General features: G+C 56.6%; 2 protein-coding genes across 3 annotated transcripts; both read right to left on the bottom strand.

The window, feature by feature from the left end:
• Positions 1–567: 567 nt before the first annotated feature.
• Positions 568–8,821, bottom strand: SSH3 (slingshot protein phosphatase 3). Its single transcript, XM_070426452.1, has 14 exons — positions 8,662–8,821; positions 8,189–8,226; positions 7,434–7,665; positions 6,184–6,302; positions 6,034–6,105; positions 5,619–5,684; positions 5,320–5,508; positions 5,141–5,234; positions 4,781–4,909; positions 4,649–4,695; positions 3,878–4,024; positions 3,491–3,691; positions 3,134–3,407; positions 568–1,784 (listed from the first exon to the last, which is right to left on the bottom strand). Exons 1-14 carry the CDS (start codon positions 8,725–8,727, stop codon positions 1,488–1,490), a joined length of 1,971 nt encoding a protein of 656 aa, XP_070282553.1. The 5' UTR covers positions 8,728–8,821; the 3' UTR covers positions 568–1,487.
• A 931-nt stretch (positions 8,822–9,752) lies between these two features.
• Positions 9,753–22,621, bottom strand: ANKRD13D (ankyrin repeat domain 13D). Of its 2 annotated transcripts, XM_070426450.1 has the most exons (15): positions 22,374–22,621; positions 21,657–21,792; positions 21,427–21,551; positions 20,178–20,223; positions 19,952–20,095; positions 19,557–19,746; positions 13,024–13,090; positions 12,548–12,629; positions 12,269–12,330; positions 12,042–12,172; positions 11,100–11,257; positions 10,856–10,972; positions 10,610–10,773; positions 10,441–10,532; positions 9,753–10,128 (listed from the first exon to the last, which is right to left on the bottom strand). In XM_070426450.1, the coding sequence occupies exons 1-15, from the start codon at positions 22,461–22,463 to the stop codon at positions 9,915–9,917; spliced, it is 1,818 nt and encodes a 605-aa protein (XP_070282551.1). In that variant the 5' UTR covers positions 22,464–22,621; the 3' UTR covers positions 9,753–9,914. The 2 variants fall into 2 exon arrangements, with proteins under 2 accessions (XP_070282551.1, XP_070282552.1); XM_070426451.1 differs by lacking the exon at positions 12,269–12,330 and having other exon boundaries at positions 12,042–12,095; positions 12,538–12,629.
• Positions 22,622–24,086: the final 1,465 nt, after the last annotated feature.

Below are 24,086 nucleotides of genomic sequence, written 5' to 3'. Positions count from 1 at the left end.
GACAGAGAATGTGATCTTGGAAAGAGGGGCTGCCGGTGACAACGATGGAGCCACTTTCTCTTCTTGAACACGACAACGAAGCAGCAGGAACCCCGAGGCCGAAGGGGAAGGCAGTCACAGGCTGGCTTGCCTGTAGCAGGAAAAGGGTTCTCAGGACCCAGGGTGTGCTCAAGAACTAGCACCAGGTCCAAAAGGAGCGTTAATTTTTGGAACAGGCTTGGTCCTGTCCAGGCAGGTGCTGGCCGCCTCCACTTCCTCATGAGTAACGCCTTTCAGCTGTCCCAACAGAGCCAAGCACCTGCTGCCCGATGGAGACTTGTTCCCCTGCCCACCCACCTGAGGGGGCGTGGGCAGCAAACATTTCCCTAGGCCCTGCCCGAGGAGTTGAGGAGACCACGCTAGCCTCCCCGCTTTCCCATTCTCCCTCCCACCCCACCCCAAACATGCAAATCTCGAGACACCCGGGAATTGTGAGGAGACAGGGAAGGAGTAAAAAGAGGCCAGACTCCTTGTGTCACCACAGAAGAACTGGACTGACAGTAGATGGCTTCATCATAAAATCAAAAATAATATGAAAATGTTTTTTTTTATTTCTAAGTACAAAGTCAGATACTATTAAGACTATGAAAAACTGGCCAGAGGCTGTGAAGGACAAAACGAGGACTCTCTTTGGCCTGGTGCCCTGTGTCCCAGGGCCTTGCCACGGGAGGGAGGTGGGTGTTGGGGGGAGGGGCAGCAGCAAGACTGCAGCCGGCTGTAGGCCGTGCGAGGGAGGCCAACCTGCCAGCCCCATCAGGGCCCAGCTCTCTGCGCCTCAGAGCTTCCCAGGACTGGGGACTGAGGACTGAGGTTACTCTAGCCCAGTGGTTCTCAACCTTCTGGCCCTTTAAATACAGTTCCTCATGTTGTGACCCGACCATAAAAGTATTTTCGTTGCTACTTCGTAACTGTCATGTTGCTACTGTTAAGAATCGTCATGTAAATATCTGATAGGCAGGATGGTCTTAGGAGACCCTTGTGAAAGGGTTGTTCGACCGCCAAAGGGGTCGCGACCCACAGGTTGAGAACCGTTGCTCTAGACCTTTGGAGGCCACTGGGTCTCTGGCCCAGAGGGCCCCAGGAAAGAAGGGGGCAGAGATGAGGCAGACAGGAGTGGGTGAGGGAGGGAGCAGGAGGGAGCACTGGGGAACTGTTTTATTCCATGGCTGCAAGTGTTTCAGGCAGCGGCTGACAATGCCCCCCAAAGCACCGTCATTCTCTCTACTATATCCCCAATTGCAGGGAAAGTCTTGAGCCCTTGGACAGGTGGACATGGGTCTGGGATTTAAGGCTGTAGAAGCTGAGGCTGTAGTGAAGGGGGCCTGGAGCCTCCTGGGAGGAGCTAAGAGGAGTGCGGACAAGCTGGCGGGAGTGAGGAGTGCTCATCCCAGGACCTGGATTCAGGCACCTCTATTAGTGTCTAAGGGGGCACAGGCATGTGTGAGGGCTCAGGCCTCGCCCTCCTCCCCACTGCCATCCACGCTGGCCTGCCTCACCACCTTCCTGAGCCTGGGTGTGGAGGCATAGCCAGCCTCCCTCTGCTCCTGCTCCTGCTTTTGCTCCTGCTCCTGGAAGGCCCGGGTCCGGCTGGCCACCAGGGCGGCGCTGTTGAGAGCAACCACAGACTGGCGGGACTTCAGGGCAGGCCAAGGCCCCTTGCAGACCCGCCTGCCTCCCTTGGCCTTTGAGACCTGAAGAAAGGGCTGTGGAGGGTCTTCATCTGAGGATTCGCTTGAAGAGAAAACCTGGAAGGGGAAAGTAGAAGGAAAAAGGGTCATAAAGCACAGAGCCTGGAAAAGGGTGGGTGCAGACTGTTTGCTGACTGAATACTAAAAAACTGAGCTACTCACGAGACATTTTCCTGGGAGGGAAGACCCATCCCAGCCCTACTGCCCTTGCTCCTCAGCCCTCACCTGTCTAAGCTCTCTGGCCCCAGAAGCCCTCCTTAGCTTCCCTGCACCTGCCATATCATTGAGGCCCCCACTTTCTCATCTTGCCCCCTCTGCCTTTTTTTGATTTATTTTAGAGAGAGAGATAGACATTGATTTGTTGTTCCACTTATTTATGCATTCATTAGTTGTTTTTTTAAAAAATATTTTTTTAATTGATTTCAGAGAAGAAGGGAAAGGGAGAGAGAGATAGAAAAATCAATGATAAAAGAGAATCATTGATTGGCTGCCTTCTGCACACCAGCACTGGGGACAGAGCCTGCAACCCTGGCATGTGCCCTTCACCGGAATTGAACCCGAAACGCTTCAGTCCGCAGGCCGACGCTCTACCCACTGAGCCAAACCAGCTAGGGCGCATTAGTTGATTCTTGTATGTGTCCTGGCCAGGGATTGAACCCACCACCTTGGTGTGTTGGGACAATGCTCTAACCAACTGAGCTACCCAGCCAGGGCCCCCCTCTGCCTTTAGACAGTCATTTGTGAAATACATTCCAGGTGCCAGGGCCCTGAGCTGGGTGTGGAGTGAGGACAGCCTGCCTTTAGGACCACCCACACCCATCCATCCACCATTCCTCCTTCCCCATTCTCCCACACCCAGTACCACCTCCTCCAGGAGGCTCTCCCAGATGCTCCCTCCCTCTATGAGATGAGCCCTCCTTCCTCCAGCTCAGCCAGGATATCGGTCGCATCAGTGCTGTAACCCCTCTGCATCTCCTTTAATACGCTGCCTCTCGGATTTGGGAAGGGCTGCCAAGATCATCTTACCCACCCTCATCGAGGGTCAGCAGTCAGTGTCTAGCTCCTGGCCTGGGAGGATGCTTACTGCACAGTGGGCAGCCCTGCCCCTTAGGAAGCAAGTCCTTTTGCCAGGCTGAGAGCCGCCTGCAGCCTCCAGCCGGGGCTCACTCCCAAGGAGCCCCCTGGATGCCTCGGTCCCACGACTGCTCTCCAGCTCCCATGGGAGCAGCACTCCCCTGCCCTCACCAGCCTCTGATGCTCTGAGGAGACCAAAGACAACTGCCCGGGGTACCGTCCCCATGCTCAGGCGCCCCTTGCTCAGGGCTGGAAGTGGAGCACCCATCCTGGTCTTCCTCCATCCTCCCGCCCCTGCCTCCGCCTGGGCTCCTTCCTTAGCCCAGCCTCACCTCTGGCAGGTCATCAGCCCCTGAGGCGCTTTCCGGCTCTGAGGGGGGCTCCAGGAGGCTGATGGACCTCATGACCCCGCGGAGGTTGATGCGGGGCCTTGGTCCAGGCTCTTCTCTTGGGGATGCCTGGCTTTCCTCCAACCCCATGGCCATCGCCTCCCCACTGCCCCCCGGTTCTGGCGGGAACAGTGGGAAGGGTGTAGAGACCTCCGGGGCCAGGGACTCCTCTGGGGAGACCCCACCCACTTTCTGCTCCCAGACATGGCTCTGCCGGCTGTGAGGAGATGGCCCTGAGTCAGCTCGGAGCGACCCAGCAGCCATCCCCAGCGCCCCGTCCCCCTGTCCTCCACCCTGTACCTGGCAGTCAGGATGCCCTGGTAGGTCTGCAGCTGGCGCAGGAAGCCTGGGTTGGGGCGGGCGATGGGCCGGAGCTCCTGCACGTGGCGCAGAGCCTGCTCCAGGCTCCAGCCGTACTGCTTCATGGCATAAGCTACCACCGTGGCCGCCGAGCGGCTGACACCCATCTTGCAGTGGACCAGCACTCGGGTGCCCTGCGCTCTGTGGAGGCAGGACAGGGTTAGCCCCCTTCCTGTCCCCTCGCTGCGAGGGGCCCTGCAGTATGGGCGAGGGCAGGCAGCGGACAGACTCCCTGCCCAGGCAGAGGGGGAAGGAAGCAGCCAGGAGGAGGGCATGGGCGCTCTTGAAGCTGGCGTGGGGCAGGCCGTGAGGCTGGGGACACCTGACCTTGCGGCCTCCACAAAGCGGTGTGTCTCCTTCCAGTGAGGCAGCAGCTGGGCGGACTCTTCGTCCCAGAGGCGCACGTTGTGGTAGGTGAAGCGCTCGGGGTAGAAGTTGTCGATCTCCCGGGCCATGTTCAGGATATGACTGACCCTGCGGTAGGGAGTGCGAGGCGAGGCTAACGGGGCCAGGGCCTCCAGGATCGCTGGCCAGGGGACCTAGCGGGCCTGCGGGTTTCTGTTTAGTTCTCGGTTCGGAGTCAGGTGGGGGTGGCACAGTTATGATGGGAGGAGGTGATGACTGTGGCCCCGAGCCCATCATTTCACCCCACTGGGCTGTGTCCCCTCTAGTCCAGGGAGCTGCTGGGCTTCACTGCAACCCTGGGCCTTCTGTTAGTCTCAGAAGTCAGTCTGAGAACAACTGCTGAGCTAAGCTGAGATGGGGAGGGTCTGCAGCAGCTGGGTGACGGGCCACAACTGGTGGACAATTGATGGGAACCGGCAGCCAGGTCCCCCCAGGAGAGGGGCACTTCCAGCCCCCTTGACAGCGTGGGGAGGGAGAAGAGTGGGCCAGGGAGCCACAGCAAGCCAGCAAGGTGGTGGTTCTGGTCTGGCCCAAGACCATGCTGAGGGGCACGGCCCCAGGCACAGAGTTGGAAGCTGAGTTAGCAGCTGCTGAGGGGAGTCTGGGGGTTTCTGACCAAGTGGCCCCTTGAGGGGAGGCCAGGCAAGGGGGATGACAGGCTACGGGCAGTCCTGAGGGGGCTCGGAACCCTACCTGTTTCTCTGCAGCTCTTCCAGGTTCGCTGCATTCCACTCCGAGCCCTGTGGACAGGGAGAGAAGCATCACTCTTCCCCCGCACGCACCGGCTGCAGCTGTCCTATCTCCCGCCCTCACCCTGCAGCTCACCAGGTAGAGGTGGGGGAAGATGCGGGAGGCCCGGTCCCGCTGCGCCATGAGCAGCAGCATCTGGTTATCGATGAAGTCGCGGTACTGCTGGAGAGGGTGGCCCAGGCGCAGCTCCAGGGCCTGGCGGATCTGCAGGCAGGAAGGACAGGAGAGGTTCCTGATGCCCCACCCTTCCCTCCAGGGCTTCTGGGGACAGTACCATCCCATCTATTCAGAAGAGCTGAGGCCACGCATCCGGGACTGGCTCAGGAGGAGAGCTAGGTGGGGAGACTCCAAGGGGAGGGGAACGCTGGCTCCCAGCTGGAGGGTTCCACCCCCCATCCGAGCCCCGCTTCCTCCCTGGCCCCGCACCCTGCCCACCTCTTTGGAAGTGATGCTGTCCAGGTCACTGGTGTCCAATACCTTCCACAGCTCGGCCCGGATTGCCTGCTCCATCTGCTCCTGCTCCAAGGGTCTGGGAGCCGAGCCCGTCAGTCCAGGGACCCCTTCCCTGCTTTGCATGGCACCCGCCCCCCATTTCCTCCCTTCCCTGTACTGACCGGCCAGGCTCCGCACTGGGAGGCCGCAGAGACTCCAGGTCAGCCATGGCCATCCACTCGTTGAGGCAGCTCTGGTCCGAGCTCAGTCTGTCCTGGTAGTGGCTGGCCCAAGTGAGGGCACTGCCCCCTGGCACAAGACCACTGCCCAGAGCAGCCTCACACGCCTGGTGCAATACCTGGAGTGTGGCCCTGGGACAGAAGGGAGGCTGGGTCACACTGTCCTCCCTGCTGCCCCTCCCTGGACCCTGCAGCCGTCTCTGAGGAGAGGCCCGCTGAGGCTGGACCACCCCAGCTCTTACCACATGGTCTGGATGGAGATCGGCTTGAAGATTCGACTCTGCCCACCGGATGTCACACTGAAGCCCCTGAGGGAGAGCAGGGAGGAGTGGAACCCCACCCCGGGCCCCGGGACAGAGCCCCTGAGAGGCGCACCCACTAGACACCTCATGAGGCTGGGCCTCAGAATATGTACACATTTGAGCTTCAAAATAAGCCCCCTTGGCCAGATATGGGGCAGCTGAGGCCCAGAGAAGTTAGGTGACTTGCCCAGGATCACACAGTAAATCTGAGGTCGAGCTGAGAGTAGGCCCAGGCCTCAGACACCCAGCCTGGAGTTCCGCAGCAGCCCCCCAGCGCCCCAGCTCCCCATCATATGCATCACACCCTCTTCCTCTCTCCTCCCTCCTGTCCCCGCCCTCCAGTTGCCATGCTTACCCATCTCCATCTAGGTACACCTGGGTGTCACTCCAGAGAGGCAGGACCAGGCCCAGGGTGCAGCTGGAGGAGCTGGCAGGACAGAGGGAAAGCCGTTGTCCCCCAGCACCTCACTTCCTCGCCCCCCTCCCTTCCTCTCCCTGCTCCCACCTGCTATCGGTGAAGTCCACTCCCAGGAGGACTGTCTCATCCTGGCTCTCGGGGTCTCTTGTGGAAACTACCAGCAGGTAGCGGAGCCGAGGAGGTCGTGCTGCCTCCAGCTGGGCCGCCTGGGGAGGTGGGAAGAGAGAATCCCAAGGTCATAGTGGCCCCGTGGACCCTGCCCGCCTCACCAGGACACACCCCTGGGCCTGGAACAGACCTGCTCCCTCCACACCACCCCCTTCTTCCCAGACCTCAGGTCAGTGGTTACCTTCCAGGGGTTCCCAACTTTTGAATTTTATGGTCTAACAAAATGTTTTAAAAGATTTTCCTTAGATCTAACCGGTTTGGCTCAGAGGATAGAGCATCGGCCTGCAGACTCAAGGGTCCCAGGTTCGATTCTGGTCAAGGGCATGTACCTTGGTTGCGGGCACATCCCCAGTGGGGAGTGTTCAGGAGGCAGCTGGTCGATGTTTCTCTCTCATCGATGTTTCTAACTCTCTATCCCTCTCCCTTCCTATCTGTAAAAAATCAATAAAATATATTTTAAAAAAAAAGATTTTCCTTAAAGGGTGTATGTGTGGAAAAAGGGGAGAAGGAACCTGACAAAGATTGCCCATTTTTTATTTTTGCCCGGGAAGGAGGTTTAAAATAAACCCTTTCACTTGCCATTACCATCATTTCATTCAAGAAATGTTCCTTACCAAAGAAATGGGAAGGACACAATCTCACCATAAAAGACGGTGTTTCCGTGGAGCAAATTCAATTCTACGAAAGACTGACTGCACCTTCTTTTTCTCCTTTTGCTGCAGTGAGATGTCCCACAGGCACCTGGGGACTAGTCCTCGCACTCCCACCTGTGCTCACCGCCCACGGGCCCCTCCAGCACACCAGCTCCTGGTGGGCGCTCAGCAGGCTCCCTGAGCACCGGTCCACTATGGGCAACTCCCACTGTTAGGAAGGTCTTGCTGTGGTTGCACAGAAGCCTGTCCCTGTGTAATCCCAGCCCTTGGGCCTAACTGGGCCCTACAGGCTCATGCAGAACAAACCTCCCTGTCCTTTCCCAGCCATTCCGACACCTGCAGATAGGACCTCTCCCTGTTAAACCCAGCTGTCAGGGTTTGGGTCAACCCTTCACCCCCCAGGGTGCCCCCTGCCCTCACACCATTGCTCCCCAGAGACACACACACTGGCTCCATTCTGCCCTCCCCTCCTCCCACCCCAGGGATGACTCTTCCCCCTCCAAGAGGGCCCCTCACCAGGCGAATGTCGTCCTGCGGCCTCAGCAGCTCCACCATGAGGAGGAGGTGCTGACTCTGCTCCTGCTTCTGGGGACTCTGGGGCCCATGCCCATCGTCTGTCTGGTCCCCGTGGAGCTGCTCTTCACCCGAGGGTTCCTCCGCGGGCCGAGGGCTGGGCTCAGCTGCATCTCCACTGTCCCCTCCGTCCTGCAGTCCCAGGACAGCCCCATGGAGCACTGCAAAGCTCTGCCTGGCAGGGCAGGGGAACCGTTTTGGCCTGTTGTACCTCTTAGGACAGGGGCACATCAGAATCACCATTACAACAGGCGGTTGGCCCCATCGGTGCCGCATTAGCGGGTACGGAGTGTGGAGACCTGAGAACGTGAATTTCCAACGAGCGCCCAGGGGATGTGGCCACCACACTCTAACTGAGCGTTGCTCCCTTTTCCTTTCCACCTGCCTAACTCCAAGGACATTGTGAACTGGATGGGGACCCAGACCCTCAGGCCCTATAGTCCCATCTTGCCCTTGGGCTTGTGGCCACTAGTCTGGCAAGATGGGCGAAGGAACCCCACAAGATCAGGGGAAAGATGAAAGCAAAGGCGGAGCGCCAGCCAGCCAGGCCCCCTGGCTGCACTGCCCCACAGATCGGGTGGTTGGCTTGGGCGGCGAGCCCCCCAGGACAGTGGCTGGTGCCCAGACAGACCCGCTGCTCCCTCACACCCATCCCCTGAGCTCGGGATGGAGGCATCTGCGCTGCGGGAGGCGCTCACCTTCGCTGGAGCCGGCTCCTCCGCCTGGAGGCCTGGTCCTGCGGGGAAAGCAGCAGCCCCCAGGGCGGAGTTAGGGGGTGCTGGGCTGGGGGAATCCGCCCCCCCCACCGACTCCCCAACCCTATGGGGAGTGGAACCAGACAAAGCGTCAGATACCCCTCCTGCCCCAGTCCACACCCCACCGGAGGCCTGGGGGGGTCCGGCCGGGCCAGGTAGGGCAGCAGGGGGTACAGGTGGCTGGGGTGCTGGCGGTGGCCCACATCGGGGCCACGGAGGGGGTAGGGCCTCCACTGGCTGGTCTGGCGCCCAGAGCTCGGTCTTGCCGGGGTCACAGTTCCGGGGGCCTCCAGCCCCCCGACCCCAGCTGAGACCTCGGGTCCCCCTCCCACATCCCCAGCCCCGTCGGCAGGACGCTCCCCCGGCCCCGCTGGCAGCCAGCTCCGCGGGCAGGACCGCAGCGAAGCCAGACTCACCGAGGGCCCCACGGGCGTGGAGTGGCCGCTGGCCGGGGGCGAGCGGCTCACTGTGACCAGCGCCATGGGGTCAGGCGGGGCACTGGGCCAGCACCGGGCACGGAGACCGCCCACGGCCACACGGACAGTCCCTGCCCAGCAGGACCAGGAAGGAGAGCCCAGAGCCACCCGGCCTGGCACCTCCTCGGGGCGGCCCTTAAAGGGCCAGGCGCCCGTCCAGCCCGGCCTGCGCAGCCGGCACCGCCGGGCCGCCGCCCCACCCCTCCCCGCCGGCCTCCTGGGTTCGGTCCGCCCCGCCCCCGCCTCCGAACACGCTGGAGGCGGAGCCGGGGCGGAGCGCAGGTGAGGAGCCGGCGGCCCGGAGCAGGGGAGGTTCGGTCCCTCCTCCCGGGAAGCGCGCCGGCCCCGCCCAGTTAGGGCACCTGGACTCTGCTTTGGGCCTCAAAGGTTCTGTTACCCGGCCAAGGTGGGTCCTGGGGAAGGCCGGACTCGGGGGGGGGGGGGGGGGCACAGGTCTCAGGGAGCATCGGACACCGCGGGTCTTAAGTTGGGGGCCCCCCAACATCTCCCTCCTGCCGGTGGGCCCTCATGCTCCCACCCTGTGTGAATCGCTGGAGACAGGCTCGTGGGGGTCCTCAGGGCCCCCCAGAGGTGAGCGGGGTGGGGCTGAGCGGGTGCGGAGGGAAGTGACTTGTCCACAGAATGTGCGGGGGTCAGAGCAGGAGCCAGGCCTGGGGTGCAGGGGCTCTGGCTGGGAGTGGAGTCTGCAGGCTCCGTGTTGCCCCCTCGACAGGAGCACGTGGGTCCTGGGGAAGCCAGGCTGGAGGCAGGAGGAGCCCGGGTCTCCGGGAGGTGGCACAGGGCTCCGGGGAATTTTTATGAGGCACCTACTCTGGATGGGCACTTGGCACACGCTGGCTCTTCGCCCTCCCTCCCTCCGCGGCCCTGGCCGGGAACGTGGTCTCACTTTACAGCCGAGGAAACGGAGGCTCAGAGAGGCCAAGGGGCCGCGGCCAAGATCTGGACGCAGGTCTGACGCCATCGCCCATCGTGTCTCCCCTCAGGGCCCACCCACTTGAGCACAGCAAGCCTGCCGCTGAAGGTCTCTTTATTTCCGTCTTGGTCTCCCAGGCAAGCCCATCCCCGGGGCTCCAGGCCCCAAATCAGCAGCAGACAGTTTATAAATAAATAAGTTACAAAAGCGGGTGAGGAGGTGGCCCGGACAGCCCTCCCCGGGGCTGGGCAACCAGTGCTCAGTGTTCCGTGAGCGAGAGCCGCAGGATCCGCTGTAAGTCTTCCTCCTCCTGCTGCCCTCGCCGCTCCCGCTCCTCCTGTTCCCGTGAGGACAACTCCAGGGCCAGACGAAGCTGCTCCTCAAAGCTTGTGGGGGTCGGGGCCAGGGGTGTCCTGTGAGGGGATCCTGGGCCCCTGGGCTCTGTGGACATCTGCAGGCTTTCCTGGAGGGCCCTTCAAGGAAAGGTGTGAGGGGGAGCAGGCAGGTGAGCACCAAGGCTGGGGGTGGAGGCCAAGGGCTGGGGCATGGCTTTGAAGGACAAGGACCAGGACAGGGTGGCTGGGTCCTGGGAGATCAGAGAGAAGAGACAAGGTGGGGCCCGGTCTTCCCATCCCACATGCCGCCTTCGGTGCTGGGGAGTGATGCTAATGGCAGGTGGTCTTGGGACAAGCACCTCCCTGCTACCACCCCCACCAGCCAAGGACCTCATGGCCCAGAGGTAGGGCAGGGCTGAGACGTGGACTGGTAGGTCCCAGAGCACTCACCGCTCCAGCTGAAGCTGTTCCTCATAGGCCATGGCTTGGGGAGGAGGGTGGGTGCCAGGCCTGGTGTTGGTCAGGGCTTCCCAGACAGTCACCTGCAGCAGCCAGAGCCCAGAGCTGTCATCTCTGCCACCCCTGCCCATACCCGGGCCCCGCCCTGCCTGCACCCCACCTGCTCCGCCTCTGTGCCTGCCTCAAGCAGGCTCTGCTGGATGGCGAACTGCAGCAGGTCGTCGTCCTCGTCGTGGAGGGGCTCGCTGCGCTCTGCGCCCAGCACGCTGTACCCCTCAGGCACCTCGAACACTGAGGGGTCCACCTCGCATGGGAAAGGGCTCCCTGGGGTGACAGAGGGGCCATATTCAGCCCCCAGGACTCACACCCCAGCAAGTCGTGCGGCCCCCTCCCTCCATAGCAGTACCTGAAGCTGGGACAGCAGAGCCAGGGGCTGGCACCCACACCGAGCTCAGAGGCTCGTCACAGCCACACAGGTTGCTGAAGGTGATTCGGGCATTGAGCACATGGAAAAGGGGAATCTCTGTGAGGAGAGAGCCAAGCCTGAGCCACTGTGGCCAGAGACCCACCTGTGCCTGGCCCCTGTGGCCACATCCACCCCACTCCCTGCCACTGCCCGAGGCCTCCCTGCTCCCCCACCACCCTCTCACCAATCTTGACTGGGAAGCCAGGCGGGAGGCGAAGGGTGATGAAGTCCCGCAGCTTGGCAAAGTGAGCGTTGCTGATGGCCATCAGGTCAATGATGGGCGTCACCTGGTCGCCCAGGGAGAGCGGGTGCTCCTCGCTCAGCCACAGTGTTGCCTTGAATCTGCCCAGCCAACCACAGGACGTGGGTCTAGGAACCTCTGGTGGCCCCTCTCCTAAAGCCCACCCACTGCGGACACCGGCCTGTGCTCGCCTTCTGCCCGGCCTGGGTTCCCTCTTCTCTCCTCAGCGGCCCCTGCCTGCTTCCTCCAGGAGCTTGTGACCTTCTGGTCCTATGGCCCGAGCTGCCCCCAGACCCTGGGCCCAGGCTGGAGCCTATGGTAGTTTGTGCCAGCTCAACCCGTCTAGGTGAGGGCAAGGCTGGGCTGCTGGCTTCAGTCTGAGCCTGGTCTACAGCCCTGACCACCCCCTCAGCCCACAGGTGGCCAGCACAGCCCACAGGTCAGGACTGCTGGGGTCCAAATGCACTGGGCGGCTGAGAGAGGTTCCTGGGACAGTGCTGGGCCCGTCATAAGCCCTGTCACGCGCATCAGACCCTCATAGTGCCCAAGAGTGACTTCGCAGTTACTGAGAAGACCAGACTCTGGGAGAGGAAGATGGTTCCCTGGGCCACGAAGCCAGGAGGTGGTAGAGCTGTGGGCCCTTCCCACTCTGCTCCCAAGCTGGCCCCCAGCAAGTGCCATTACATTTCACAGAGAACCATACATGGGTGGTGCTGCCCGCTCATTCATTTGCTCATTCACCAGAGAAGAGTGACCAGTCCTCTGGGCCAAGTCCCGGGCAGGATCCTCTGGTAAGCCCATGTGTGACAGGAGTCTGTTAGAGCTCAGGGGAACCAGGCAGGGTCCCTGTCATCGACAGAAGTCCCAGTCAGCCCCGGACCTCACCTCTGTACTTTGCTGGACATCTCGATGGGGCGGCCGATGTTCCGTGACTCCAGGCTGAAGTTGGGGTCAAAGTATTCATCGGGGGAAATGGCTGTGGGGTTGGTGGGGCTGGCTGCCTGCTGCACAGGAACCTGGTGGGCCCCAGGACCCCGCTTAGCGCTCAGGACAGCACCTGCCTGGCCCTTCCCAGCGGTCGGTCCCAGCCCCTGCCCCCAGCCCTGGCTCACCCCGTTGTGGGAGGAGTGCTGCTGGGCCATCCCGAGGAAGGACTGGAACGGAGTCTTCCCCCCTAAGGAGACGGGTGGGAGCCCATGAAGGGACTTTAGGCCACTGCCCCCAGGTTGCCCCCACCCACCGTCCACCCTGGGAGCCTCCTGTCAAGTGGAAGACAGAGCAGACGGGAGTGGGGTGACCCCTCAGCTTGTCCCGGATACTCTGGCCCCCCTAGACCAGGGTGACCCCACCACATGGTGTGACTGGGCAGCAGCAGGCGCACCTGGGTTTACCTTTGCTCCTCGACTTGTCCTGATCAGAGAGGTGCTCCGTGCGTGTGCGTGTCACCAGCTCCACATTCATGGCACTGTACACCTGGGGAGCAGGGGGTTACAGGGGGAGCTGGGGGCTCAGAGCCTGTTCCCCACACTCAGCCTCACCAGCACGGGACCTAAGTCCTGTCCCCAGAACAGATGAGAGCTCGCTCCCCACAGTGGAGGAGATGGCAGGGGCTAAACCCTGGGAAGTCACTAATGACAGGAAAATGGTCTGCGTTCGTCTCAGTAACGTGGGTGGGGGGCCCGTGCTGTGGGTGACCTCTACGTGTCAGCAGAGGGCTGGGTGGTTGGGCCCCATTGAGTTCCCAGGGCTGCACAGGCTTCCAGAGCCCACCGGCTGCTCTGTCTCTCCCTCCATATGGGTGGATGAGGAGAAGGAGTGGAGTCCCGAGCCTTGTCCTACCCCAGCCCCCACCACTAGCCTCTCCTGCCTTGGCCTCGTAGCCGCTAACGGTTTCCATCTTCTCAGACCGCCAGCCCCAGATACCACATTTGTTCCTGAAACAGACCAAACAGGAGTTCATGAGGCCCTGCACCCCCCAACCCTGGCCAAAGCCTTCCCTTCCAAAGACTCCCTCCAATCAGCCTTCTCACGGTGAAACATGCAGGGACCTGGAAGAGGTTGCCTGGACAGCTGGGACAACTGAACAAGGACCGGGGACTGGAAAGTCCTGAGGAATTATTGTGAATTTTGTTAGGTCTGATAATAGTGTTGGGCTGGGTTTAAAAACATCCTTATGTGTTAGAGTCAGGTGCAAAGGCATTTACTGCTGAAATGATATGCCATCTGGGATGTACTTTAAAACAGCCCAGGGGGCGGGGGGAAAAAGGTGAGGAAGGATAGATTCAACAAGATTGGCAATATATTTAATAAATGTTGAACTTGGGTGATGAGCATATTCTCTCTTCTTTCATAAATATTTGAAATTTTCCATAATAAAAAGTTGAAAATGAAAGTATATCTGATTCAACAATAATAGTTGGGACTTCAATATCTCCCTTTCAATAATGGAGAGAATGAGTAGGCAGAAGGTCAACAAGGAAATAGAAGACTTGAACAACACCATAAACTAGACTAAACAGACTTCCTTAGGACACTCCACCCAACAACAGAATATACATTCTTCTGCACATGGAATATTCTTCAGGACAGACCATATGCTAGGCCATAAAAGAAGCCGCAATAAAGTTTAAAGGGCAGAAATCACACAGTGTGTGTCCTCCCATCACAATGGAATGAAACTAGAATTCAATAACAGAAAAAAGATTTGGGAAACTCACAAATATATGGAAAGCAAACAACACACTCCTAAATAACCAAAGGATCAAAGAATAAATCAAAAGGGAAATCAGGAAATACTTTGAGATGAATGGAAATGAAAGTTTTGACACAACATATCAAAACTTATGGGACATAGTTAAAGTAGAGCTTAGAGGGAAATTCTTAAGTGTGAATGACTATATTAAGAAAGAAGAAATCTCAAATCAATCATCTAACCTTACATATTAAGATACTGGAGAAAGAGCCTAGTAAACCCACAACAAGCAGACGGAAGGAAATAATAAACATTAGGGTGAAAATTAATGAAATACAGGATAGAAAAACAATAGAGAAAGTAAACCAAAAGATAGTTCTTTGAAAAGATCAACAAAATTGACAAACCTTTAGCTAGATTGGCCAAGAAAACAGACAAGACTCAAATTATTCAAATCAGAAATAAAAAAGGGGCCATTGTTACTGACATTACAGAAGTAAGGATTATAAAAGCATACAAATGAATAATTGTTCCCAAACAAATTATATAATTTAGATGAAATGGACAAAGCCGAAAGGGACAAAAACTATCAAAACAAATTTTTCAAAAATCTAATAGACTTGTAACAAGTAAAGAGATTGAAGTGGCAATACAATAGCTACCCACAGAAAAGTCCAGGCCCAGATGGCTTCACTAATGAATTCCCACCAAACATTTAAAGAATTAATACCGCCTGGCTGGCGTAGCTCAGTGGCTGAGCGTCGAGGCTACGGTTCAATTCCCGTGTTGTGGGCTCGATCCCCAGTGTGGGCCCTGCAGAAGGCAGTCAATCAATGATTCTATCATTGATGTTTCTATCTCTCTTTCCCTCTCCCTTCATCTCTGAAATCACCCGAGGATATTTTTCCATTGATTTTTTAGAGAGAGTAGAAGACAGAGAAATATCGATGTGAAAGAAACACACCGATTGGTTGCATCCTGACCAGGGCCCAGGCCAGGGAGGATCCTGCCACCGAGGTGCGTGCCTTTGACCGGAATCAAACCCAGGACCCTTCAGTCTGCAGGCTGACACTCTATCCACTGAGCCAAACCGGCCAGGTAACACTGCCTAACTTATCCTATGAGGAATTTTTCACCCAGATACTAAAACCAGACAAAGACATCACAAGAAAAAACTACAGACCAATATTCTTTATTAATATGAATATAAAATACTAGCCAACCAAATCTCGCAACATATGAAAAGAATCCTACACCATGACCAAGTGGACTGTACCAGAGCAGCGGTTCTCAACCTGTGGGTCGCGACCCCTTTGGCGGTCGAATGACCCTTTCACAGGGGTCGCCTAAGACCATCCTGCATATCAGATATTTACATTATGATTCATAACAGTAGCAACATTACAGTTATGAAGTAGCAACGAAAATAATTTTATGGTTGGGTCACAACATGAGGAACTGTATTTAAAGGGCCAGAAGGTTAAGAACCACTGGTACCAGAGGAATATAAGGTTGATTCAACATCTAAAAATCAATTGATGTAACATATGTCAATAGAATTTTTTAGAGTTATATGATCATATCAATAGACACAGAAAAAAAGCATCTGACAAAATTCAAACCCTTTCATAATAAAAAACACTTAACAAAGTAGAAATAAAAGGAAACTTCCTCAGCTTGATAAAGGGCACCCACAACTAACATCACTCTTTTTTTTTTTTTTTTAAATATATTTTATTGATTTTTCACAGAGAGGAAGGGAGAGGGATAGAGAGCCAGAAACATCGATGAGAGAGAAGCACCGATCAGCTGCCTCCTGCACACCCCCCACTGGGGATGTGCCCGCAACCAAGGCACATGCCCCTGACCGGAATCGAACCCGGGACCCTTCAGTCCGCAGGCCAACGCTCTGTCCACTGAGCCAAACTGGTTTGGCACTAACATCACTCTTAATGGTGGAAGACTGAATACTTTTCCCCAAGGTCAGAAACAAGACAAAGATGTCTGCTCCTGCCACTTCTATTCAACATTTTACTGGAGATTCTAGCCAAAGCAATTACACAAGAAAAATAAATTTTAAAAAAACAGGTTGGATAAAAAGAAATAATACTATCTCTATTAAATGATGACATGATCTTACATATAAAAATCATAAGAAATCCACTAAAAGTCCATTACAACTAAAAAATGAGTTCTTTGAGATGAGCAAGGTTGCAGAATACATGATCAAAACACAAAGATCAACTGTATCTATATAATCTATATAATAAAAGCATAATATGCTAATTAGACCGATGTCCTTCTGGACATCCTTCCTTCCAGACAAAGCCACAGCGGGCGGGGGCGACGGCAGAGGCGGCAAAAGCCCCCAGCTGCGGTGGTGGCAGGCGGGGGCCAGGGCCAAGGCCCTTGACGAATTTCATGCATCGGGCCTCTAGTTTTTATATATTTGCAATTAAAAAATGTAATAAAGAAAACAATTCCATTTATAATAGCATCAAAAAGAATAAAATACTTAAAATAAATTTAGCAAAAGAAGTGTAAAAGGTATACAGTTGATCCTTGAACAATGTGGGGGTTAGTGATGCCTACTCCCATGCAATTGAAAATCTGTATAACTTCCGACTCCCCCCAAAATTAACTACAGTTGGCCCTTTGTATCCATGGAGTCAACCAACTGCGGTTGGGAATTCGCAGTTGGGAAACCATGGTTGAAAATTCAAATCAGAATCCCATCTGACTTCTTTGTAGAAACTGACAAGCTGCATTGGGAATTCATATGAAATTACAAGGGAATCAGAATACCCAAAGTAATCCTGAGAAAGAAGAACGAAGTCAGAAGACTCACACTTTCCAATTTTAAAACTTACTACAAAGCAATATCAATTAAGACAGGGTGACACGGGAACAAAGACACATCTATAGATCAATGGAATAGTGTAGAGAGTCCAGAAATAGACCCATACATCTATGGTCAATTGATTTTCCACAGGGGATGTCACACCATTCAATGGAGGGAAATAACAGTCTTTTTAGCAAATCATGCTGGTATAACTGAATCGTCACAGGCAAAAGAATGGAGTTGAATCCACCATATATAAATATTAACTCAAAATGGATCAAAGACCGTTTGTAAGAGCAAAAACTATAAAACTTTAAAAAGAAAATACAGGGGGAAATCTTCATGACCTTGGTTGGATTTGGCAAAGTATTGTTTGATATGAAACAAAAAGGACAAGCAACAAAAGGAAAAATAGGTAAACTAGACTTCATAAAGATTAAAAACTTTTGTGCTTCACCCTGGCCGGTGTGGCTCGGTTGGGTGTCATCCTGTGCAACAAAGGGTTGCTGGTTCAATTCCCAGTCGGGGCAAATGACCAGGTTCCAGGCTCAGTCCCCAGTGGGGGGCGTACAGGAGGCAGCCAATTGATGTTGCGCTCACACATCAATGTTTCTCTTCCTTCCTCTCTCTCTAAAAATCAATAAACTATTCTTTAAAAACAAACAAACAGCCCTGGCTGGTTTGGCTCAGTGGATAGAACGTCACGTCAGTTTGTGGACTGAAGGATCCTGGGTTCAATTCTGGTCAAGGGCACATGCCCAGGTTGTGGGCTCGATCCCCAGTAGGGGCATGCAGGAGGCAGCCAATCAGTGATACTCTGTCATCACTGATGCTTCTCTCTCTCCATCTCCTTTCCTCTCTGAAATCAATAAAAATAGATTTTAAAAAACAATAAATAGCCCGAACCAGTTTGACTCAGTGGATAGAACGTTGGCCTGTGGACTGAAGGGTCCCAGGTTCGATTCCGGTCAAGGGCATGTACCTTGGTTGCGGGCACATCCCCAGTAGGAGGTGTGCAGGAGGCAGCTGATTGATGTTTCTCTCTCATCCTCATCGATGTTTCTAACTCTCTATCCCTCTCCCTTCCTCTCTGTAAAAAAATCAATAAAATATATTAAAAAATAATAATAATAAATAAAAGAGAAATGCTGCCTCTGATACAATCTTTATAGGTTTTTAAAAGTAAAACCAAACAAATATAAAACTTTTGTGCTTCAAAGTACACCATCAAGAAAGTGAAAAGAACCCACAGGATAGGAGAAAATATTTGCAAATCATGTATCTGGTAAGGGACTTATAACTAGAATTTATAAAAAGAACTCTTACAACTAAATAATAAAAAGATAACCCAATTTTTTAAATGTGCAAAGAATCTAAAGAGACACTTCTCCAAAGAAGATATACAAATGGCCAAAAAGCACATGAAATGATGCTCAACACCATTAGTCACTAGGGAAATGCAAATCAAACCACAGTGAGATACTACTTCACACCCAATAGGATGGTTAAAACCCAAAAATAAGTAAGTGAACAGTAAGTGTTAAGTGAGGATGTGGAGAAATTAGAATCCTCATACACCACTGGCAGGAACAGAAAATGCTAGTCCCTTTGGTAAACAGCCTGTCAGTACTCCAATTACACATCCAGTTACCACATGACCCAGCAATTCCACTCCCAGGTATATATACCCGACAAAAATGAAAACATACGTCCAGACAAATATTTGTACACTACTGTTTATAGCAGCATTTTTCGTAAGAGTCAAAAAGTAGGAATAATCAGAATGTCAATGGACGAATGACTAAACAAAACATGGTATATTCCTACAACCTATTCAGCCATAAAAAATAATGATGCAGCTTTATGCTACAACTTGGATGAACCTTGAGGACATTATGCTACGTGAAAGAAGCCAGTTACAAAAGTCTACATATCGCCCTAGCTGGTTTGGCTCAGTGAATAGAGCATGAGCCTGCAGACTGAAGGGTCCCAGGTTCAATTCCGGTCAAGGGCAGATGCTGGGGTTGTGGGCTCGGTCCCCAGCGTGGGGTGTGCAGGAGGCAGCTGATTGATGATTCTCTCTCATCATTGATGGTTCTCTCTCTCTCTCTCCCTTCCTCTCTGAAGTCAATAAAAATTTATTTTAAAAAAATCAACATATCATAGGAAATGTCCAGAATAGGCAAATCTATAAAGGTCAGTAGTTGCTTAGTACTGGGGGAGGGAATAAGGGGATGGGAATTAATAGGTAAAAGATATAGGGTTTCTTCTGAGATGATAAAATGTCCTAAAATTAACTGTGGTGATGGTTGCATATCTGTGAATGCACTAAAAACCATTAAATTGTTGTACACTGAAATAGGTTGAACTGGATGGTATATGAAAATTATATCTCAATAAAACGGTTTGGTTTTTCTTTTAGGTGTTTCTGAAGTCTGTTGTTGGAACTGGGGCATGTGTTGTCACAGAAATACACTCTGGCCCGAAGAGTCAGGTTCCTAGGCTGCCCACAAAGGCCTCTGGCCCAGACACAGCTATACTCCTGAGGAGCCAGCTTTGGTGCAAACAGCTGTCCTGAACCACAGCCCAAATCCTTGTTTTTATGGGAAAATATGCGAGGTCAGGAGTCAAGAAACTGGGGACACCCTGACCTAGCCTCTTCCCCAGGAAGTCAGCTGCCAGTATAGACAGGTGCAGGCTTAAAGGTTGCCACAGGATGCTTAGGTGACCAATCTTTGGGGGACACTGGGCCTGCAATGACCGCCCCCTCTCATCTGAGCAGCCTCTGCAAGTGGCTCAGCCTCCCAGAGACCTGCACCAGGAGCCTCAAGGGCACTGCCCGCAGTGTGGCCAGACCCCGACTCACCTCTCAAAAGCCACATTTCGAGTGTCCAGGTGGGTGGAGACGATGGGAGAGGTGAGGCGACTGGCCACATGCTCCTCACTGGGCCGCATGGCGGCCAGCAGCACTTCCGGCTCGGGAGGGGCCAGCCCCAGCGTCTCCGTGTGCACCACCTGCCGGTCATGGTCCACTTCCATCACCAGGGCTCCTGCCTCTGCCAGCCAGTGGGATGCAAGAGGGAAGTAAATCAGTGCCAGGCCCGAGGCAGTGGATGGGGACCCATCATGACGCCCTCAGCCACCTGCCCCTCCGCCCCAAACCTCCATTTCCACACCTGGAGAGTGGAAAGCAAGGACAGCATTGTCCTCACAAGCCACAGGAGCATCTCTGGCGCCCGCGGTGAGTCCCTCAGAGCTCACCCTGGCCCTTGAAGATGAAGCTCCTCCGGCCACGCTGCCAGGTCATGTGCTCAAAGCCCAGGAGACTGGTGTCCACCCGCAGGCTCTCACCCCGCTTCCATACACGGTACACGTCACTCGGGCACATCTTGGACACGAGGGGCACTGCAGGGGGCACAGAGGTCACCAGGGTTCTTTTCTTAAGGTCCCACCCCAGGCCCCTTGGAGCCGAGCAGTCCCCACTCACCCCAGCTGGTAAACTCCCACTTCATCTCCACGTAGAAATCAGGGGCCTGAGATAGATCAGAGCTCCGGTCAGGGCCCTGCCTAGTTCTGGGGGCCAGTGGGCCTGGGCAGCTCCTTGTCTGCAGCCCGTTCCGGGAGCCGAGCCCTTCAGCAAGTCCTGATGCATTGCCATGGCCCTGCTATGCCCCCATCACAACCAAACCCCACCCAGGAAACGGTGGGCCAAGTGGTGCCCTAAAAAGGCCGTCAGCAATCAAACTATAAGATCTGAGGGCCAGCCTCAACCTGGCTGCTGGCGTGCTGGGGCGGGGGGGGGTGGGGGTGGGGCGCAAGGGAGCTCCTGACTGTTCTGAATCCCAGAATCCTCATCTGTAAACGGAGCACAAGGACCCCCTCTGGGCCTGCCCCTGGGATGGGGGAAGGAGGTAGTGTGCTCCCTCAACCCCCCTCCGCCCCGGGTGCTTTGAGAAGGGCAGACAGGTATTCTAGAAGCGCAGGCCACATCCGTGGAGTTGGATGAAATCCTCCCTCCAGAAAATCTGCATTCACCAGGGAGCCCATGGTCTAAAGCTCTGCTGAGATTTCTGGCAGTAGGAGACCCTTAATGCCGGTAAGGGCTTTCCTTCCAAAAGACCCACTCTTGTCCCTGTGGGCCTGTACTCCTCGCTTTCCTCCGCGACCCTGGGCTGGGGTCATAAGAGAGGGACTTCGGGGGTGAGGGCATGTGCTGGGGAGTGGGAGTGGCCGGGGAGAGGTCAATGGGGGGAAAAGGAGACATGTTATACTTTAAACAATAAAGAATTTAAATAAAAAAATAATAATCAGCCGAAACCGGTTTGGCTCGGTGGATGGAGCGTCGGCCTGCGGACTGAGAGGTCCCGGGTTCGATTCCGGTCAAGGGCATGTGCCTGGGTTGCGGGCACATCCCCAGTGGGGGATGTGCAGGAGGCAGCTGATCGATGTTTCTCTCTCATCGATGTTTCTGACTCTCTGTCTCTCTCCCTTCCTCTGTAAAAGAGTCAATAAAATATATTTAAAAAAATAATAATAATAATAATCAGAGATATCGACAGACACAAAAAAAGAGAGAGAGGCACTTCGTCGGCAGTGTTGGGAAAGCATGCTGCACAAGCTGGGTGCCCTTCCCAGGCCAGGCCAGGCGTGTGTGACCAGGGTGACCACCACGCAGCCTGCCAGCCCCCTGCATGGCTCTCCACCCCTCTTACTGGCCACACCTCTGCCCTCTGTACCTGGCGGAGTTTGTTGAGCAGTTCCGGAATGCCGGCCAGCCTCTGCTTGGCCCTCTGGTAGTCCCGGTACTGGAGCACCACTTGCACCATCTCAGGGTCCCCGGTGCTGACAGCCTCCTGCAGGACTGGGTTCACCAAGCTGCTGAAGGGCGCTCTCGCCACGGCCCCAGGTCTGGTCACTCACCAACCCCATGTCACCCTCAAGGAAGCCCGTCTGCCCTCGGCAGTACCTGCCCAGCCCTGACAGCTCTCTCTGCCCACGTTGGCGTCGTGCCGAAGGAGGACTCTCACAGACTCCAGGTTCCCCAGGGAGACGGCCAGCTCCAGGGGGGTGCGGCCGCGGGGGTCCTCCTGTTCAATGTCATGCTGGGGGAGAGGGGACACTCGGCACGGGGCAAGGAGAGAGAGGCAGGGGCAAGAGGCCCACTGGGCTGAACGGAGCCGGGAGCCACTATATGGGAAATAAGTAGGTGGACAGGCGGTGGAAATGGCAGAGGGCGCACCTCGTTGTCCCTGCAGGGACCGGGAAAGGGCAGGTGGGAAGGGCCTGCCCGCCTCTCCTGTGCTTTGCCAGGGACAGAGCTGTGGGCCCAGTGGTGGGGCCTGGTCAGAGAGAGGTAGAGCTGCGGCTGTCAAGAGCTTGGACCGGCCTGGGGACCAGGACCCGGTTGCTCCATCTCAGCCTGGCTCAGGGGCGGCCGTGGCGAGAGATGAGGGGCTGGGTGCAGTGCGGAGCGGGGAGACGGGCGAGGCGGGCGAGGCTCAGCGCTGGGATCCGAGCCCAGAGGCTCAAGCGAGAGGGGCCGGTCACCTGGGCTTCCATCGCCCGGGGAAGGTGAGCGGGGAGGCGGCTGCGGCGCCGAGCGGGGACGGGAGGCCTCCAGGATGGAGGCCAGGGCTTTGGGTGCGGAGCCCCGAGGACGGCCCGGGTGCCCGGCGGGCCTCACCTGGCGGCTGTGCAGCGCGGCCTCCAGTTCGCGGTGCCGGTTCGCCCAGACGAGCCGGTGCAGCGGGAAGGTGGGGCCCGGGCCGGCCATGCTGGGCCTCAGCGCCGCATCCCGGGCGGGCGGGCGGGCGGGCGGGCGTGGCGAGGGCGGCCCGGCCCTGCCTCTGCTCGGAGCCTGGCGCGGCCCCCTCGCCTCGCGTCCTCACGGCGCCCCGGCGACACCACCGCAGCCCTCGGACCCCGCGCCTCCGCGGCAGTGGCGGCAGCGGCGGCGCAGGTGGCGGGGAGGGCGGGCCGGGGGCGGGGCTGAGCCGGGGCGGGGCGTCGGGCCGCGCGCCCCCTCGCCACCCGCAGCCAAGGCAACCGCTGCCAGCCGGGCCCGCGTGCACGGAGGTCTGGCGGCCGCGCTGTCCGGCCCCGGGGGCAGTGCGCGCGTCGGGGAGAAGCCCGGCCCGGCCTCTGTGCAAAGAGGGTCTGCGGAGGGCGGTCCGGAAGGCGGGGCCTGGCTGCAGCTCCGTCCGCCGCCTGCAGGGGGCGCCCCAGCCCAGCGTAGACCCCTCCTTGCGGGTCCCGCAGGGGAAGGAGGGCGCCCGGGGGTGGGGCGTCTCGGCGAGGGGCGGGGACTGGGACCCCGGGACGTGCGCGCGCAGCAGGCTGCCCTTATGCTACGCGTGGGTTATCGTATTTCGCCGGCAGTCCTGCTGGTCCCGGTCCCCTTCCTTCCCCCACCCGTCTCCCGCCTTCCCACCCCGGGCCACTGTATGGTGGCCAGCTGAGCGTGAAGCAGGGACCTGGGCCCGTGTCTGGAGGTGGCTGCACCGCAGGACTGGGTCCAGCCATGCAGGGAGGCGGCCCCCAGGCCCTGGAGCAGGAACAGGAGTACTGGGGGTGGGGAGGGCAGGCCTGGCTAGCTCTAGACCTCTCCTGGTGGGGGACTGTCCACGGGGAGCGGCTTTAACCCGCTGCGTGGATCCCTCTTGCAGAGGCTGCCCCTGGTTGCCAGAGTCAGGAGAGGAAGGAGAGTTTCGAAATCAGAGCCGGCCCCTCCACCCACACGGAACCAAGGTGCAGGCCTCCTGGCCTAGCGCTGGCGTTGTTGCCTTGGCCTGGCGTCTGGTCCTGGTCTGGTTGGGTGATGAGGCAGCCACCGGATCTGGCCACATTCACCAGAGACCTCCCCGGTGCCATCTTGAACTCCACCTCTCTCTCCCAAGTCCTGCCCATTCCTGATGGGCCCTGTTCTTCCCATCTGGCCTGTTTGCATCTCTTCCAGATCCAACCTCCACCACTGCCATTATGGCATCACTTCCCTGGACAGAAGCAGCCCTGAGCTGTCTCCCTGCCTCCCATCCTCTGCCTCCCTCCACTCCCCCTGCACATGGTAATCAGTGACTTGTTCTACAGCTGCTCCCAGCGCCCCGGCCCGTCCACAGCCTCTCCAAGTTCAGACTCCACGTCCATTCCCATCTTCGTTCTGTAGCCACTAAGTGCGCACTGGGCTCTGAGCCAGGTTGAGCCTGGCATTCAGGGCCTCCCGGGCCTGGCTCCTTCCCACAGTGCTCCTGCCAACTGGAGCCACTCCCGACCGCCTGGCCCATCCCTGCATCAGAAACATCCCCCCATCTCCCCACCTCAACACTGGAGGCCCAATTCAAAGGCCTTTTTCAAGTCTCAGCCTCCACCCCAGCAGCCTTCCTTCGCCACCTGCCATGCT

The sequence above is a fragment of the Myotis yumanensis genome, unplaced genomic scaffold (assembly GCF_028538775.1).
Source record: "Myotis yumanensis isolate MYYU_CA2020_CCGP unplaced genomic scaffold, mMyoYum1.0.hap1 SCAF_10, whole genome shotgun sequence".
Lineage (NCBI taxonomy): Eukaryota > Metazoa > Chordata > Mammalia > Chiroptera > Vespertilionidae > Myotis > Myotis yumanensis.
Note: the sequence above shows the minus strand (reverse complement) of the source record. Positions and strands in the feature narration are given on the sequence as shown.

What these genes read in the sequence shown, in the direction of transcription:
- SSH3 (XM_070426452.1), bottom strand. Translation starts at nt 8,727, where the DNA reads ATGGCGCTGGTCACAGTGAGCCGCTCGCCCCCGGCCAGCGGCCACTCC. An exon ending in GTGGACTTCACCGATAGCAG is followed by an intron (nt 6,106 to 6,183) that starts GTGGGAGCAGGG and finishes CTGTCCTGCCAG; the next exon opens with CTCCTCCAGCTGCACCCTGG. An exon ending in CAGGGCATCCTGACTGCCAG is followed by an intron (nt 3,408 to 3,490) that starts GTACAGGGTGGA and finishes ATCTCCTCACAG; the next exon opens with CCGGCAGAGCCATGTCTGGG.
- ANKRD13D (XM_070426450.1), bottom strand. Translation starts at nt 22,463, where the DNA reads ATGGCCGGCCCGGGCCCCACCTTCCCGCTGCACCGGCTCGTCTGGGCG. An exon ending in CAGGCACAGAGGCGGAGCAG is followed by an intron (nt 10,533 to 10,609) that starts GTGGGGTGCAGG and finishes TGGCTGCTGCAG; the next exon opens with GTGACTGTCTGGGAAGCCCT. An exon ending in GAACAGCTTCAGCTGGAGCG is followed by an intron (nt 10,129 to 10,440) that starts GTGAGTGCTCTG and finishes CTTTCCTTGAAG; the next exon opens with GGCCCTCCAGGAAAGCCTGC.